Genomic DNA, 19,390 nt, shown 5'->3' on the forward strand with positions numbered 1-19,390 from the left:
ACACTTCACATGGACACAAGGCTACAGCATGTTATTGTAACAGTTTTTAAAACACAACCCCACAAAAAAAAAAAAAAAATCAAGCTACTTGCACGCTGAACTCTCAATATTTGAATGAGTTTCATCACCCGAGAACTTAATCACCCCCAGTTTAAGTGTCTCACTTCAGCATTAGCCATCTCACCTTGAGGACTGGGACTTCATCCTCTTTATGAGCTACAAGCAGTGGCAAACCAGCCAATGTTTTTTCCAAATCCTTCCCAAGAATCTTCACACCTTGAGCAGCAACGACCTCTTTGTGCTTTTCATACTGGTTCTGAAAAAGAGAATACACACTGGCAACGAGTCCACGTAGCTGCTACACGGCAATACGAAGTAGGCCAGAATTGCTCAAGATCTTGCCACCAGCAAGCACAGAAGACAGGAGGACAGTGAAGTCCAGCTCTCCCCATCCATCAGTAATTTTGTGTCTACTTCATATTCCTGACATGCACATTTGTCTGTGTTTGTCTGCATGCCCCTCTCCCATCACATTTTCGGAGGGGAAGAGCAGGTGCAGCAGCAGGGGAATTGTCTAAGGCAGAGATTCCCCGTGCTTTTCTTTAAGCTGCAAGGCAGGTTCCTTTCTCAAATGAACATTTAATTCCTGCAAACCTCTGCTCTTTAGCCCTGCACACCCAATATTTGGGGTCCTTTTTCAATGACAAGTCCCCATGGATTGGCTGAACTGAAATGTATCCTCATTGCCTGCTTCAAAAAAAAAAAAAAACACAACAGCTTAATCCATCTTACCTTGACCCAGTTCCCCAACTAAAGGTTCCCAAATCAAGCGTCCTTCATCTGGTGCTGGTACTCTATACCCCATCTCCCATCAAAATACCAAAACCCATCTGACAGTCTTGTTGACCTGGGAACCCGTGATGATCTGTTACGTTGCTATTTAGTCCCACAAAGAACTTCACTCTCATAACAGTTTCACACACCACTTTATCTTCCACTTTAAATCAAGGGAAGCAAATGGACAGAAATGCTTTCACAGTTCATACCCTCACAGCAAACAGGATACACGCATCAGTTTCCAACAAAGCAGAGGATGTAACCTAAGCACAGATGTCAATATTCTTCCTGCCACTCTCTAACAATTATTAAGTTTTTACTGTAAAGCTGCAGCCCAGAGCGGGACATCAGACTTAAGGCTGTGCAAGGCCCTACCCCAGAGCTGTATCAGGCTGCCAAACATTCAGGTCTATTAGGACTAGGGCAGCAAAACCTTCAACGCTCCTGAAGAAGACACAAAATTCTGCAGAGGTCCTGGGCTTCACCACTCACCAGCTGCTCCTAGCAACTTGCTTGGTTGCTTTTCTTAAATCTAAGCGTGTGGGCTTCCTGTTATAGAAAACACTTTAACGAGGGGTATTTTGACTCAGAAGTCACTGCGCTGGTATACTCTGATTGCTACGGAAGACGAACATCTCCTCCTCACACCTAGCCTCGTGCTTGAACCCCTTACTGAAGTGTAGACATCTTAATCCATGCTGCAAGGGAGCTCCTTGCTACTTTTCTTTGCCGCTGTTATAACAGACACACCAGCAGTTATACGCGTGTACATTCACCCAGAAACACTCGATACGCACTGCCTTCCCCTTCAAGTCACCCTCAGACTCTGCTACTCTAACTGAATCCTACTAAGATATCAGTTTTATCAAAACCTGATTTTTGTCCTGGTTCTAAATGTTCTCTTCATGCTGATACACCAGGCAGTTTCCATACCTTGACTCGTAGCTCCTTCATAGGAGGAGGCAGCAGCAGACCTCTAATCTGGGTTACTATGGGACCTTCCACCCCAGGAACAATAATGGTGTCTCCTTCTTTCAGGCGCCCGTTAATCAAAATAACATCTATGGTAGTGCCCATGCCTGGTAGTGCTTTAACCTGAATGAAAGGGGAGGGATAAAAAAAGTTACTCTCCATTTAAACACATCTTTTTTTCCTTTTTTTTTTTCCTCTTCAATTTAAATTATAAGCAAAGTAGAAGGAGGCGGGGGAGGGAGATATTTCTAGGTGAATTTCAAAGAATAGCTGCTGAGTTACCTCCATGACTTGAGCTCTCAGTTCTTGACACTCAGCCAGTCTCTTGGTCAGCATAGTTTGCGTTAGCTCAACGAGAAGAGCTATCAGACTTCCCATGCCATCCCCTGTGTGAGCAGAGGTAGGTACAAGAGAAACAAAAGTGCGGGGATCCTTATTCTCATAAAACAAGGCAGCATTCAAGCCCTGGAATCAGGATTAATAGTTACTTAGGGAAAAATACATACATACATACACACACACACACACCCCCCAGTATTAACAGCAACATCCAATCCTAGCCAACCACTACTGAATTTTTCAAATTAAAAAAGAACGAAGTTACTGAGGGTATACCATGGAACACGTAACTTAAACCCACGGTTGGATGTGGAACAGGATAACCCTACAAAGCGAATTACCACATGTAGCTTCTGGACACCATTGTATGTCACCAACAGATGTTCCCAGAATTGATGTGACTCATGCCCTGCCAGTGTCCGAGGGAACAAGGGCCAGATGGGTTTCCCTCTGGCGATTCCCATGGAGGGAAAGAATAGGGACAGAGAACTTGATCTGCTCTTCATGACTTCGCTGACCGTGCACAGCAATTAGCTGCTACTTGTCTCCAAACCAGAACTCCAAAAATGGAGTGGTTAGAAGAGCTGGATTTAACAACAAAGCTTGGTTCGTGTGTGCTAAACACCAGTGTGTCAGAAGTGACCAAAAACACCACACCCACACACACCATTTTTGCTACCACTTCTATTAACAGAAGTTTGAATATCCCAACCTACCTGTTTTGCAAATTCCACTATAATGGCTTTTGCACGTTCTTCAAATTCATCTTTTGTATTCTTTTTCTGCTTCTTTAAAGTTACGGCTACATCTGTGTCTGGACTTTTTTTCCAGTCATATAACCTATCAATCTGAGAAAATACAGTAATACATCATCTCATGCAACTTAAAGGGCATCTTTATGTTTAAGTCACAACGTGAGAAATATTTTATGAGCCAGCATAGCTAGCCATCCATTTGCTCCACTAGACAAGTTAAATCTGTTTGCTTTGAAGCAAATATTCCTCGTATGTATTTCCCCAATGTCAGAGTATTTCAGGATAGCAATACTACTTCAGACATTAACATGTCAAATTATAATAATCAAGGCTCACATGGAAAACTTATTATCATTACATACATTACATTAAACATTACATCAAGTTTAGGAGAAAACATTCAGATGAAAAAGACCTATATATAGCTTCACATATACAACTCATGAGGTTATTTTTATTATTATTATTATTTGAAAAGAAACTGCACTCATTTAACAAATGAGTAAAACTGAGGGGTGAATTTGAACCCTTTCCTGTGCTGCTCATAGAGAAGGTTGGGGCTGTTCAAAACACAGCTGGGTGATTTCCTCGTTATAATTCATACAAGTCATCACAAACAGCTCTACCACCACAGGTTGTTATGCAAGGCATTTCTACCAACGAAGCTGAAAATAAGTAGCTTTACCACCTATTACTGCAGAACCTGAAATCTTTCCTACTGGTGATCAAATACTGGTGTTCAATGAGCACAAAAGACAGCTTGTCTTCAAGTATCAGTAGCTAAAATAAAACAGGGCTTTTAAAGATGAAGTTAAGTCTTTCAATAGTATAAAAAAGAAAATGCAATTGAATGCAAGTCCGTGTAAGTACTTATGAGAAAAAAAATGAAGTACAGCTTCCAGAAACGTGAACCATTTACTGAAGTTCTTTAAGATAAACTTATCAGTGAGAACTCTGAAACAAAGTGCCAGATTGTTCTGCAAAGCTTCTGTAAAGCAACTGGGGTATCAAGGACAACAAAAAATGCAACAGAATGGATCTAATAACCACTGCTTCAGTCTTTGCACAAACAATTCAAGTTCATGAAAGAAAACTGAAAAATGGCAGATGCAAAATACATTAGAGTACAAAAACATACTATTAGAGGGAAAAGCGATCTTACCTTGTTGAGAGCTACTATAAAGGGGCATTTCTTAGATTTCAACAGATTTATTGATTCAATTGTCTGTGGCTCCAAACCATGCATGATGTCAACTACGAGAATGGCGATATCACAGAGTGAGCTTCCTCTATTTCTTAGATTGCTGTAGCATTAAAAGAAAAAAAAAAAGTCACGTAGCAACAGAACTTTAAGAAAAACACCAAATACCATGTCAAACTTGCATTGACCAACAAAAAGCTAAAGCTGATCAAGTAGTTATTTTCACTTCAGAAATACAAAGGGCTATCAATCAATGAAACACTGAAATTACACTGTAAGCATAAAGCCCATTTAACAGAATATATTTGAGTACACGTAAGCAAAAATAAGAAACTACAATTCTCCTGACAGTTTTCCTACTATTATATACTTTTTTCAAGCTAAGATGCATTGCTTCATTTTGAATGAGAATTGAGAAGGTTACAGTGAAATCTGAATGAGACAGATCATAACAAATTACTACACGAACACTAAGATTATCAGACGTGCGTGGTGTTGGATAAAACCTGTCTAGAAAATGAAGAGCTGTGACAGGATTGTAAGTGACAGGATGCCAAGGAACTGATCAGAACTTTATCAAGTGCCCTAGGACCTGGCATTTCCGTGCTTTTAAAGGGTTATGTTCAAGAATGTCACATCAAAGTCTTAATCCTTCTGTTTGGGGATTTCACCCGAGCACCACCTCAGCAAGAACAGTTCTGCACACCATCTTTTAAAGTTAAAAGCTGATTTTGCACTGTTTTTTCTAGACAGCATATGAACACTGGTAGGAGTCTGTCAACTTGTGCAACTGGTAACTTGCAGTCTCATGAACTCAGTTACCTCAGCTGGGACACTGAACTGGAGGCTAGGAGAGAAGTCCCAATTTTTCATACCAGAGTACTTAGGTCATTGGACATCCTCACCTGTTCTTCCCTGGCTAGCTTCTCACCTCCATCTTTCCTCTTACATTATTTAGAAAAAAATATAATTATGTGCTTTTTATGATATTCATGGCTGAATCGTCATGAAGACGGGAAATTAATCAGATATAAAAGGCCAGGTATTAACCAGACATATAAAGCACCCACAAAATAAGCAAATCTGCTTATTCTTCTAGTTCAATTTTTATAAAGGGAGAAGAAACACAATGAATTAGGCAAAGACACAGTACTTTGTTAAAAAAAAAAAGTATGCAGCCATCACTTCTGGGAAGTATTGTGAGAATGAACATTACCTGAAAGACTCATGTCCTGGAGTGTCAATTATCAGCATTCCTGGAATTTTTATGTTCTCTCTGTCAAACTAACATTTCAAAATATTAGTCATCTTGGCAAGATCATGCAAGAAGAAAAAGCTTAAGACCTGGCAGCTTACTGACAGGATTCACTTCAAAAAAATGCAGTTACATATTTTAAGGAAGGCCAGCACCCTCCATAAAAACAAAATAAAGCTGATTTCAGCATAAAAAAAATACGATGCAGCACAACCCCTATCTATCCAGTAGCCAGAAGCTCAGATAACATTTTAAGATGGGGGGGGAATAGCACAAAAAACACGTTCAGTCTAGTGAGATTTACCATCCTTATTGTGAACGTTTTCTCCTTCTCCACTGATTTTAATTTATTTAAAAAGAAAAAAAAAAAAAAAAGTGAGTTAAGTTTTTGTAGGAAAAACACTCAGTATAAAATGAAGAGAGATTTTACTGTTTGTGGCATTTAGCTCTTGTAAAAGCCAAACTCATCACTACTTTCAGTAGCAGCCAAATGTTCTGGGCAAACTTTCCTCATTAAACATCTCAGCACTTGGCTGACTAGTTTTAGAATTACTGAACTGAAGTTCTTAAATTACAAGTAGTATTTCCATCCCTCAGAAACAGCCATCACTACCAAGGTTTTTCAGTCAGTTGCTGCAAGCAAAATAGAATGTAGTACCCAGAACAAGCAATACAGAACAGTTACTATAACAATAAAATTACCTGTGAATTGGCCCAATTTCAGCACACAGAGTAAAACAAAGCTTTTTTAAAACAGAAGATATACTCAGTAAGTTTTGAAAGTCTTGACTTACTATCAAAGTATTAACAAATAAGCAGGCCGTGCACAGAGCAGGCAGTTATTTGCGTAGTTTTCTGAAGTCGCAGTGCATTAACTGAAACCAAATGTATGAAATAAAACTGAAAATTGAGACAGCCTCCCATTTTAATTTGGAGATGGGAAAAAGAGGATAGGAATTAAAAACAAATCAATGCCAATACTGGAAACGGTGGAAAAGGCATCTGCTCTTGTTGGGAAGTCTCACAAGGCCTACGTAGTAACCAGCTTACAATTAAGGTTTTTTAAAAACAGTCTTTGAGGTGCCGTTACTTACATTTTTCACCATCTTAGTTTGTTCATTAATAGCTTCAAGGGGTACATTAGTCGCACCGATCTGCTGAGTGATACCACCAGCTTCACTGTCCTGTACATGAGTATGGCGAAGCTAAAGACAAAAAATACATAGATTTACATTAAGAGGCCATTTAAAATAGTCTCTTTGAGTGCAATTCTGTTTTTAACCAACAAAACACACACGTGTAAGATGCATGGAGGGGTGCCTTCGCATTCTGTATCTTACCTTATCTAAAATTTTGGTCTTGCCTGTGTCTACATGCCCCAGGACACAAATAACTGGTGCTCTGAGTTTTTCAGTGTTCACATTTTTGCTATTTTCAGCTCGTCGCTTCTACATAAAAGACATATGAAAATTGTTAAGTGTAAAGAATTTCCTGAACTGATTACACGCATACCCAAAACAAAGCTAATTGTGGGACGTAAATTTTCCAGGCAATTCAAAGACTGACATTCCCTGTTTGGAAAGTCCAAAAATCTTACAGCTAAGAGTTGAAATGTTTGTTTTTGTTTTTTTGTTGTTGTTTGTTTGTTTTGGGGGAAGGGGTGTTGTTACAGTCTAGTAGGCTAAGTAATTATATCAACTAACACGTAGCTTTGCTGATAATGAAGTCTGAAGGAGCATCTTGGGTAAGGAAATAGAGAGCATAAGCAGACACAAAAAGCATTGAAAAATTCAGAAATACAGCTTTAAAAAATTCTCAAATATTCATCTACAAAGGATAAAAGCCTCTTGCACCAGCAGAGAGAGAAAGGTGGGGAAGAATGACACTAAAGTACACATTCTTTGTGATCAAGTTGCCTTGCATCAGCAGAATCAAATATTTTTCCTCAATTACGCCAATTTTTGGACCTGTCTAAATATTAGTCAAAACACAGCCATCATTTTGACAAATATGGCTAAAAGGCCTTTCCGTGAACAGAAAATTAAGTTGTTTCTCTTGCAATATGAAAATTTCTCAAATAAAGCTGCATCCTAATACCTCAATTCTCCGTTTAGCTTTGTCATAAGCACGTTCTTCCTTAGTGCGGTCATCATCCGAGTCATACTCGGAATCAGAGCTAATTTCCTTGCTGGGCTTTTTTTCCATAGATTGTTTTCCAGTAGCTTGGGAGTCTGCCTCTCTCTCATCTGAAGTCTTTTCATCTTCATCATCACTCCCTTCACTTTCTCCATCTTCAGATTCTTCACTCTCCTCCTCTTCTTCATCCTCATCCTCTTCCTCCTCCTCTTCTTCCTCATCCACTTCATTTTGTTCTTTGACTTCAATGTGGACAGGTTTGCTCTCTGTCAAAAAAAATGAAGTAAAAATTCTCTTAAATTCAAATTTCTGAAGGAAAGGACAACAAAACAAAGACATGAAGAGAGTCTATTATCAGAGTGAGGACTTGAGATTAGGTTCCATTCAAGAAGTGCTATGCAAAATCATTTTCTAACTTTAAATATAGAAAGTGCTTCATGTTGAGAGTTACAGACTTAAGTGTTTAGAACCTGTGAGGGCAGAGTAAATTTGGGCTGAGGGGAGGAATAATATTATCAGCACTCTTGCACTTGAAGTCATTTTCAAAAATTCAGGGAAGTGACATCCTCTAAAACTCTATGCACTTCAAAATGAAATGGATGCACTAACACCTCTAGACAAAAAAAAAAAAAAAAAAAATCCAAATTCAACACAATATGGATTCCGTGAATTACTGATTAGGAATGTGTATTTAAGCAGGAGAAACAATGAGAACAATTTTTCTCTTCTACATCTTTAAAAATCTCATCCTAAGGTTTTATAGAATGTTAAGAGGTGGTTAATATTTTTCAGATGAATTCTTCAGTAAACAAACAAAAACAAACTATCAGAAAGTAATTTTCTGTCTTCGAAAGCTTCCCATTTATCACACTTGCTAAATCATAAGAGCAAGACAAGCTAACAGACACTCTTTGAAGCTCTACATGGTTTTCCTTACAGAGTTGCTAGTAGGCTCACTGCTCTTCAAGATTAGTGATGTTTCCTTGCTACACTGAAAGCCAACAGCTTAGTAATACACTAAATCCAATTCCCAGGAAGGTTCTTTTTCTGGATCACATTTGCAGATCCTTCAAATCCAAGCAGCAAGAAGTGGGATGTGACATTCTCCCGTAGGATAGTGACGACAGACTTTTAAGAAGGTACTTTAAAATAGAACATTCCAGCAGACCATGACCACAAAAACACATACTTCTAATGAAATATGAAGTTTTGAAGTTTTCAGGGCTGAGCAAATCAAAAATACTTGAAGAATAGTTTTTGATTTCTTCTTAAGAAAGACAGATCACGAAGTACTAACTACAGTAATCAACTCCTGTTCAGGAAGATTTGTAGCAATGCAACTTACTCCACCACTGGAGAAAATCTGGAACATTTCTTACTGGAAGAAAATCCCTGAGAAGTTATCCCTACAGTCTTGAAATGAAAAGCAGTTAATGAAAAGCTCTGCCTTTGAGGAGTAGAGGACCTTATAACTACTTCCTATTACACTTGCCTTGTAATTCATTTAACAGGGGGGAGGAGGGGAATCTAAACACAATACTATTTTCTAAAGAGATAAAAACTAAACCTAAAGAATCTTGTTAATCGGAAAAAGCATCTATTTGGTATTCACATGCCCACCTTTCTCTCCATCTTCATCACTAACCATAGCTTCCCAGTCATCCAAACCCGTATCTTCTGCTTCTTCTTCTTCCTCCTTCTCTTCTGAAATGAAGAAAACCAACATTAAATGAAAAAGAAACAGCTCATCCGCATACAAAAGGTTTAGATGGCCTTTCCTTTGGCATAATGACAAAAGCTCACAAGTTTGCTACCATAATTCTACCAAATTATCTCCACATTCCCTGAAGAGAAAATGCCACGTACTTAAGAAATATATAATAGTGCCTGCATAATTCATGCCATGCAAACTTCTAACAGAATCGTGTTCCTTGTCAGAAGCTGCCCAATTAACAGTTAGACATGTGTAACAAAGTGACAGAGAAACAAATTAAAACTGTAACCAAACTTGCACTCTTTAATTAGCGATAAAATAACAAAGTGTCTATAGAAAGTGCTATTTTAAGACTCCAGGTGAGTTAACACACTGTAACACATCTTGAATTCTAGAAACATCAAAATATTAATTCCAGCAGGAGCTCAACTAAATACAAGACTGAAGCCTTTAAATGACAAATGGAAAAAAAATACAGACTTTAATGCTTCTTCTGGAGAGGATTAAAACAAAATATAGACATGACATTTCAGGTATTTCAAATAAAGAAAAAAAAAAAAAAAGGGTAAATTCCAGACTGCTAGAACATTAACTAGGAACTAACATTCTGCCAGACAGTCCTTCTCTTTTATTGCACTGGAATTGCTCCTTCAAGAGATAAATCAAGCTAGAATTAGAGTATACGTTCAACTTGATTTTCATAAAGCTGGAAACTTTATCAGTACTTTTCTGACTGAAGAATGAAAGGTAAAAACTGAAACTGTCCCCTAACTGAAGATGACGCCCAGTACAAAGTTACTTTGCCAAAACAAATACTGCGTGTAAGCAAAAGTAAAGGCAGCAATCACTCACTAGGCTGATACTGCCTGTTTCACAAGCTAATCCACATTCACTGCATCCAGCACTTAGGAAAAACGAAATACTTGGAATCAAGAATACAGTCACAGAGAAGATTACAGTATTGATACCAGAAGCAGAGTATTTCTCCCCCACCCCCATTTAACAGCTGATAAAACATCCTTTTAAAATAGCAAATGAAAAGTCAAAGGAGCTAATCATAAGGCACTGAATGCACCTATATGACAGCTGACTAAGGTAACTGAACACTGGAGTTCACCCAGAATAAGAGACCTTTGCAATCTCATTCTGAGGGTTCACACCTTCTTATTCCACAAAATTCCATTAGTTCTTCCTTTAGAAAATAAAATAAAATTAAAAAAAAATAGCAACTGCCTCAAGAAAGGATGGCCACTCAATCAACAAGGTACAGAGGACGGGTGTTAAAAACAGTACAATACTTGCCACGCAGTCTTATTACACACTTTAGGTTTATTAGCATTACTACTAACCTGGCTCTACTGGAAGAGGAGTCTCTTCTTTCACTGGTGTTTCTAGTTCTACAGCATCTTCAGCTGGGGAAGTTACCTCCAAGCTTTCTGAAACTACAAAAAAAGCAAACTAGTTGCTATATTCTTTCAAAGTGCAAAATAAAGTTAGACATACAGTTTCTCATTTAAGTTCCATTTTTAAGTTGTGCTGTTAAAAAGTAAACAAAATTTGAGTTTAATACCAAACTAAGTGAACTCCCATCTACTGGGCTAAAATAAATCTAAAGCACACAGCTGACTTGAGAAACATCTGGCCTGCCATGCAGTTAAATACATTTGTGTGATAAGTCAGTTATTGGATAAAAGGATTACCACTGCTTTTGAACATCAAAAGAAATCCCATTTTCTTAAAAATACCAGAGAAAATGAACCAGTACTAATGAACTACCTCCTTCTTGTTCTACTGTTCCATTAAAAAAAGAGAAAAAAAGAAAAACACCACTTCAATTCAGATGACCAGCTTTCACAATCCTTTATACTTTCTTAAGAGGTAGGTAGCCACATAATTTGTTGAATGTAAAAAACCACAGCTGAACAACAACAATAAAACTGAAGCAAGTGTTTTGGTTTTAAACCAAGGAATAATCCTGGAAAGAGCCACAGTAGTACCCCCAAAAGAATAATCAATGTTTTTATATATATAAGTAAACAAACAAAAAAAATCCCTCCAACCTAAAAAGTGAGGAACTTGAACTAGGATCAGTCCTCTTTCACCCTAAGACTTTAACTTTGACATAATTACAAGTCGTTGTTACTTACACTACATTGATTTAACCTACACATACACGCAAAGCATCTAGCCTCACATTCTTAAAACGCTGTTACATTCTGCATAATTTAAACGTTGGATATGTAAAGAAAGAAAAAATGTTAGGGGAAAAAAACAGCCAAGTAGATCATAAATCAAAGGATTAAGTGAGCAGTCTTCAAGAAACCTTTCTGATCTTAATGTATCAGCACTTGCATGGGGAGTGGGGGCGTCAGAAAAACCTTGCAGGCACCCTAAAGTGCAATTAGTTTAGGATTAGCTAATATATCCCACAAACATTTCCTGAACTGTGACTAATAAATTAAGTATTCCTATATGCAAACCACACCTTCTTTATTTTCTGGCTGCTGCTGCTTCTTTTTCTTCTTGTCTTCATATATTGGCCTCTTCTTTGGCACAGAGTCTTTGGATGGCACTTCAACACCTGCAGAAACATTATTTAAAATCATTTAATTACTGTTGTACCTTCTGAAACACTCGACATTCTTCCAGCTACCCACATGATTCACTGTGTTGAGCTAAGCAAAATCGAGTTGTAGCAGTGCAGAAATGTAAGGTTTCTAGTAATTATAATAAGAACTGAAGAGAAATCATGGCCTTAGCTTGATTAGTAGAAACGTGATAGTAAAAAAGTTTCTTCAATGGGTACAAACACAGTGGTTCTCTACAAATATAAAAGGACTGATACTCAGCCTCTGGAATTCTCTTCTTTCCTCAGCCACATAAATAAATTACCAGGCAGGAATTAGGAGATGGGATTACAATATATTGGATAAATTTACCTCATTGAAAGGAAGAAGCAGATTAAATTTGACTGAATAGCAGGAAAGCTTCTATATACCCTTTTCCTGACAGAAATGTAAGGAGATACACTGTTCCTATAGACTAACTGGAGGCAAAGTAACCTACTTGCTTAAGAGAGTACATGAATTAATCCAAGAGGATACAGATCACGAGTCTTACAAGAGCTGCAGCCCAGCTCATCTGCTTTTCCTGACCTTTGGATTAGGCAATGGAATTAAGTTATTTTTCATAGAGTTCGATAACTAGCATCTTTAAATCACACGTGGAGTGTATTAAGAAGCCGGATATTTTAAGTGCAAGATGAAAACTTACAGACATCTAGAACTACTTTAAAAAAAGGCCATAGTTCAACACTGCTAAAACACATCTACAGCACAGTAACTTTATGTGGAATTACTGTGCTGATTTGAGCAAAGTAATTGCCCACCTGGCCCCAGATAGAGAAAAACAAATGCAAAGAGCAGTAAGGAAACTAAAATGACCTTTTTTTTTCAGTTGGTTGGTTGGTTTTTGAAGAAATAAACACACCACACCTCTACAGCTTACCCTGAGCTTGGAGCAGTTTAAGCGTAGCCTCTGCTCTGGCTCTGGCTTCTCGCTGAGCTTTTGTTAAAAGTTTTCCCTCCTTCTTTAAACGCTCCTTCCTCTCTTTTTCTTTCTGCTTCTTTCTTTCTTTCCTCTCTTGTTCTAATCGTTCCTAGAAAAAGGTTAAAAAACACACAGAAATTTTAAAGCACACGTCGCACTACACCAGCAAGGGTACAGGTTAAGATTACCTCTCCCTTATTTTATGCAGTACCTCCTCTTTGCGCTTAGCTTCTAATTCCTCTAGTCGTCTTATGCGTTCTTCTTCTTCTCTTTTTGCCCGTTCCTCCTCCTCTTTCATTTTAGCCAAGGCTTCTTGCATAGCTTTAACTGTGGCTTTACTGGGCCCCTTTTTCTTCTCTTTTTCTTTTTCTTCTTTCTCACCTTTCTTTTTTTTCTTGTCTTTTTTCTTTTTGTCTCCTTCATTGTCATCAGCTACGGAAAGAAGAGGCGCAAGATCAAAGACCCCAGAAATTTTAAGGACTCCAAATACTGTTTCAAATACTATAAATAACTCCAAATGAGGAACATTTTCACTTGGCTACTACATAAGCACTTCATTATGAAAAAATAAAACTCCAAAGTTATGAAGACAGGGTCTGAAGTCTTAATGTAACAGATGTCTAAGAATAATTGGACTGAAAAATGATGTTTGCATTATAGAACTGTTACGTACATATGGTAATGAGAAATCACCATCTGGCTTTTGTTTCCCCCTGTACCTGAGCAAACTACAAGCCAGGAAAAAAACAGCCACAGGTGAGCCAACACAAAGAGACAGACAAGGCTACCGAGTGTCTAGGATTCCCAACTTAGAATAAAGCAACAAAGCTATCCTCAAAGCCTGCCAACCCTCTGGTCTTATAAAAACTACAGTGTTAAAATTATAGTTTTAGAAACCAAGCTACAAACCCTCTGCTCCTGCAGGAGTCTCTCCTTTTTCCCCAGTGGCAGGGGCCATGACTTCAGGAGAAGCCTTCTCTTCACCTTTTTTTGGAGCTTCCTTCTGCTTTGCTGGTTCTTTACCACCTTCTAATTCTTCTTTCTCTTTTTGTTTCCTCAGCTTGGCTTTTTCTTCCTCGCGTTTTTTCCTTTCGCGTTCTTTTTTTTCTGCCTTCTTCTGAGCCACTGTTTTTACTTTGAATGAAGACTCTTCTTCTTCATCTCCACTTTCAGCTGCAGGAGCGGACTTGGGTTTTTGGTTTTTCTTTTGTCCTTTTCTAGGCTGGGAGACGTCATCTGATTCATCACCGCTCTCACCTGTAGACAATGTCCCCACACGCTCTTTGCTTTTCTTAATGTTAGTATCATCTTCTGCCACCTCGTGCTTTTTATTTGACTTCTGAGTTTTCCCTTTGTTTTTCTTAAGCTGAATCTCAACATCATCATCATCGCTGCCAGAAGGCATGTCTTGTTTTGCTTTCTGAGTTTTTTTAGATTTTGTATCTTTATGTTCCTCTTCCTCACTGTCATAGTCATTTTCAAGATTAGCTTTTTTATTCTTTCCTTTCCTTTTTTTGTCTTGTTTTGATAAGCTTTCTTCGTTGTCATTTTCAGCCTGGTAATTAAATGATTAAGAAATCAGCCATGAAAAATGACATGCTATTCAGAGCTAAGCAGCAGCATTCAGAGATGTCAAGAAAAACTTCTCTTTAATATTAAAGACCAAGTTTGAAAAGCAGGAATTGTTACTGATGAGTATACGACACTCGGCCCACAATTAAAATTTATTCTGATTGACTTTGAATAATTATCTGCATTGGAGACATGGCTTGTGGTAAAATATTTCACAGTTGACGCTTACTATTAAATTATGATTGAGTATAATCAAAAATATATACCAGTTGCTAAGTTTCCCCTAGGAGCCCCAGCCACACTGCAGCACCAGAACTATTCTGGGACAGAGGTGTCCTGAATTCCAGCTAGCTCCTAGTAAACAGCCCCCTTCCCTCCCATCGTTCACCTTTCCTGCAGAAGGTTCCCTGTCAGCTTTGCCTCCTTGTGCCTCTATCGACAGTTCTTCCAGCTCCTTCAGGATATCATCTTCACTAAAATAAGAAAGAAGTTACAGTACTTAAGTAAATGAGCTTTTGCATAATGAAATAAAGACAGACAGGAAAAAAATCTTACTCAAAATCCTGTTTCTTCTTCTCTTTTTTCTTTTTGCCTTTGGATTTCTGAGGTTCTTGCTCCTTCGCAGCTCCGGCACCTTCTATCTCAGCAGCAAGGGCATCAATATCGATATCATCTTTTGCTCTAAAATATGAAAGGAAAGCAGGGTTTATCAAGAGTTTAAAAGTTTGCGCAAGTAGAAGCCCTTTGCATAAAACAAACAAAAGCTTCAAAATATAAGATCAAAGAGAACATGAGTAAGTCAGGGACAAAAAAAAAAAAAAAAAAAAATCATTATATTTATTTCACCCAGTAGGACAAAAAGGAAACCTTCACACGTGTTGTCTGCTTCAAGGGAGACGAAACTGTAAAATATGCTCAGTTCATGAAGTACTGACTTTAAAGTTCAGATATGAAATTTGATAAATCTTCTTGGAAGAATACAACCAGATTGTTTCATTTTGTTCCTTCAAAAGATAAATCATTTAGACCTCGATATCATAATAGGTGTCACTGACAGAAACGCAACCCCCCAAACTGGAAGTGTAAAAATGATTCAGAAGGAACAGAGTACAGTCCCTACCAGACACAAAAGTGGATCATAAATAAATTTTAAAAAAAATACTAATACAGTATTAGCAACACCTCTCCCAGGCCTAAGAAAAGCCAAAAGAAGTTCCACTTGGCATATGAAATATGCTTCCCTCCTCGCTAGATCTCATGATATCAAGTTTCTCTTTCTAAAGCATTTTCCTTTCTTGCTGCAAATAATCTCACCTGCAACAAGCACAAGTGGCTCTTTTCCTTTCCTTTATCAATAACTAGGTCAGATGCACTTTTTCCCTTTACTTACACCAACAGAACTGAGCAAAGACCAAATCTAATGCCCAGAGATTTTTCCCTGTAATCATACTCACGGTGCAGCTGTGAGAAAGGAGTCATGCCTATTCCCTGCTTCACACTTAAAATTTAGGTATTCAGACCAAAAATAGTCCATTAAAGTAGCAAATATTAGGATGCTACTCTTACAACTGCTCACAGTTTCAAAAAAAAAAAAATCATTTAATCTACATGCTATTAATATCTCAGTTAACTCTTAGTGAAATTGTGAATCAGAGAACAGTCTTCTGTCCGTGTATATCTCTCTCATTTATTGCCACCCACTTACAACACACAATTGGCCCACCAAATATTTGAATCTATATCCACAAAACAAGGGAAACACATTTCTGCAAAACTCAGGACCACCAAGCCACCAGCAAATTCCCAACTACCGAAGTCTCAGCATGGCCAATTTATAAATCCGTAAGTCAAATATTAACAGATAAAATCAAGTATTTATTGAATATCAGAATTTTGAAGGACTACTTCATACGTAAGCAAAAGTAGAGGGCTCAAAGAACCATTTTACAAATGAAGGCTGAAATCCATCAACCCATTTTATCCCCAAAACTGGGCATAATACTGGGCAAATACTGTCTGTTACAACAGCACCAGTATCAATGCGCTTCCTTTTTGTTTAAATATTGACAATTTGCATTTTCTAGACCTTAAGGTTTCTTCTATGGTGATAGAACAAGCCAAATATAAAACAATATGACGAATCTCCTCACTGCACAGGATATTGCCAGGGATACATACTTCTAGTCAAGAGGAAAAAAAAGCACATCTCAAATGTCCTTAATAGTCTGTCTTACATGCTGACACGGTAAGTAGTATATTTCTTAAAGAAATGTAACCCTCAAACAGAGAATGCAAGATTTCTAAACCAATCTCCACAGGCCCCAAGAGGAAAGACTCAACTTTTTGGCCGTTTGCACCTTAAAAACAGCTGACTTGGTGTTTCAGTGATTTAAGAGCTGCTTTTACACGCAGTTTAACTGGCTGTGCCCCAGAGGCAGCACAGACAGCTGAAATAAAAATGCCACCCATCACCTCTACACCTAGAGTCGAGCCCTAGCAGCAGGCTAACTCTGTCACACGTAGGCCCATGCGCCGGCCTCGCACTTTTTATTGCATTGAGTGCAGTACATCAGATCATTAAGCACAACTGCTTACCTTCTTCTACTCTTAATGGAGGGGATCAAGTCAAATCCCAGCCTGAAATAGCTTGAAGAGACCAAACTATAAGCTCCACTACTACTACTAGTAGTGGCTGCCCAACTGGCACTACTAGAGGGGCCTGCCCATATGGTTGCGCAGGTACTAAGCCTTTAAACAGCTCGTATTTTACATGGATAGCCTCAAAAGTGACTTTTCACATGGCAACTTTGCAGAAAGTATGTACAAACATAAAACACATGTTTTTATGCTACTGGCAAAAAGTGCTTCTAGCGCTTTATGTCTTCCAGGCTTTAAGGGGAGCGGAGAAGGGGCACGTGCATTACGGGTGGGTTTTGGTTTCGGTTTTAAATCTACTCGAGTCTTGAAAAGGCAAGCTTCTTTGGGGGAAAATATCTGAAATCAAACACTGAAAAAACCTAATTGGCAGACATTAAGCTTTAACACCCACCGGTAAGAACAATTCAGGAATAACAAGGAAGACAGTTCAGCTGTCACAACAGAGGCATAAATATAGCACAAGACTCTTTCTAACCTTGGCTTCCGCAGCTGAAGAGTCAAAGCTTTCCAAGAAATCTACACTTAGCGCCACATTTCCACTTGGAAGAGAAGACAGAGCAGGCTTTGAGCCTGGATGAAGTAAAAATTAAGACTGCATGCATTCATCCGCAATACAGAAAGTTATGATTCTTTTAAAGAGCTGTAAAGCACGAACGTCACTGGAAAGCCAAGTTCAGATACTGGCTCCCGTGACTGAGAGTTTATTTCCATACTGACCTTGAACTTCCTTATCGTAAAATTGTGGTCTAGGGCTCTGAGCCAACTCTGTGTTGTTGTGAAGATTTTGAAATGTATAACGCAGTCAACAACGTAATCATTTCATTAATTGGAATTGGGATTCTGAATTCTAATGATTCTAACTTTAAGTACTTCACAGCCCCAAGTTTCAGAAGCCCAAGCACCTTCGTAAGGAACCTCCTCCTCCAAGTCCTCCAGAAGGTCCCACCCATCCTCCCTAGGCCCTAAATTCAGCCCTTGCAAGGGTTTTCACCCCAACCCCAAGAGTACCCGACAGAGGAACCTGAAAGCACCAGTATACTCAAACAGTTTTCAATTTTGTCACCAAATTGCTTTTGCATCAGGATCTTTATATATATAAAACTATATATGACTGGAATGACTTTAGCTATTCAAGCTCTTTATGTTTTGGACTCCAAGGAGACTTGCTGTCGATCAGATTCATGCACTGAAGAGCATCAAGGAGACCTGGAAAGCTCGAAGCTGAGAGCTGAGTGCTACTGCACTGCTGAGAAGGGATCATTTGCCTAATTTTCTTCTGAGGCTGCTTCAGAAGCGAAGCCAGAGCCACCTTTCTTATTCACATGCTTTTGATCCCTGCCTCTATTTTTGATGCCAGATATGAAGCGAGTTTGCTCATTCCCTAGTCCTGGTACTGATAAAACAGCAGTAAAGGAGAGCAAGAGTTAGGTGTGCACACTCCACTCACAAACCTCAGCAAGCAGTTTTCAGAGCATTAAATGGCTGCCTCCAAGGGCATCTGTGCCAAACACAGGGCAAAACTATGCAGTGGGAGAAGAAACAGCAGTCAGGCTGATTAAAGGAGATAGCAGTAATCCATAACAAGTACGCAGGAATTACCACACTTCAGAAGCCAAACAAAACTTCAGAATTACAACCCTGAGCAAAAAAAAAGGGTTCTGTACTTCCCCTATGCAGTTTCACTGCTGCTTGCCCTTTAAACAGGATTACAGGGCTTCAGAACATTCAAAACCATTTTGCAGGTAGCATATAGGAACATTCATACTGAAGAAACATCGACCTTACTGACCTAGATAGAACATCAAGAACATCTACTTCAATATTTTAAAGATGCTGTTCTTGCCTGAAGGGTTCCAGCATTAGTTGTGTGCACGGACTACTGAAAACCTGCATCACACAGGGAAAAAGCAAGACACTTACTACTAGATTCCTGCATATTCAGTGGGCCACCAGCTAAATGCTGTGCCAGCACACCATTCTGTACCTCAGCAGGACCAAATACACCCAGACCACCCCAAATACGTACGTGGAGAATGGTTAAGAAAGGCAGGAGCAATACAGGAAATTCAGCAACATCCCTGGTGAAACCACAGCATCGTCAGCACAGCAACAGAAAGTGACACTCAAAAAATAATAATAATAATCCAATCTAAGCTACTTGGTTTACATGTTTACTACAAAGTGGTAAAAAATCTGCCTGTAAAAAAGAAGTATGAAACTTTTTCAGTGTGAAGATTAAAACAGAGCTGGGAATAAATGAAGAGCTGTCACCTACCTCTGCTCAGCCAGATGTACACAGATGGCCAGTAGCTCTCCTACTTATAACATCCCAAGCAGTTGCAAGGTATTGAGTCAGAAAAGCAGAAAGTCCCTGTGACTGATACGCATATGGTCTGTAACAG

General features: G+C 38.6%; 1 protein-coding gene across 1 annotated transcript in view; it reads right to left on the reverse strand.

Annotated features, from left to right (window-relative positions):
• Positions 1-19,390, reverse strand: part of EIF5B (eukaryotic translation initiation factor 5B) — a 32,537-nt gene that overhangs the window by 5,170 nt on the left and 7,977 nt on the right. Inside the window, exons 2-18 of the mRNA XM_084306030.1 lie at positions 14,886-15,011; positions 14,719-14,803; positions 13,668-14,313; positions 12,970-13,190; positions 12,717-12,867; positions 11,695-11,790; positions 10,559-10,651; positions 9,116-9,199; positions 7,457-7,761; positions 6,700-6,807; positions 6,454-6,564; positions 5,321-5,388; positions 4,066-4,207; positions 2,865-2,996; positions 2,092-2,274; positions 1,771-1,932; positions 185-316 (exon numbers count right to left, since the gene is read on the reverse strand). Of these exons, the coding sequence (XP_084162156.1) occupies positions 185-316; positions 1,771-1,932; positions 2,092-2,274; positions 2,865-2,996; positions 4,066-4,207; positions 5,321-5,388; positions 6,454-6,564; positions 6,700-6,807; positions 7,457-7,761; positions 9,116-9,199; positions 10,559-10,651; positions 11,695-11,790; positions 12,717-12,867; positions 12,970-13,190; positions 13,668-14,313; positions 14,719-14,803; positions 14,886-15,011 (2,845 nt within the window). The remainder of the gene's footprint in view (positions 1-184; positions 317-1,770; positions 1,933-2,091; positions 2,275-2,864; positions 2,997-4,065; positions 4,208-5,320; positions 5,389-6,453; positions 6,565-6,699; positions 6,808-7,456; positions 7,762-9,115; positions 9,200-10,558; positions 10,652-11,694; positions 11,791-12,716; positions 12,868-12,969; positions 13,191-13,667; positions 14,314-14,718; positions 14,804-14,885; positions 15,012-19,390) is intronic.

Source organism: Netta rufina (genome assembly GCF_964035555.1).
Source record: "Netta rufina genome assembly, chromosome: 1".
NCBI lineage: Eukaryota > Metazoa > Chordata > Aves > Anseriformes > Anatidae > Netta > Netta rufina.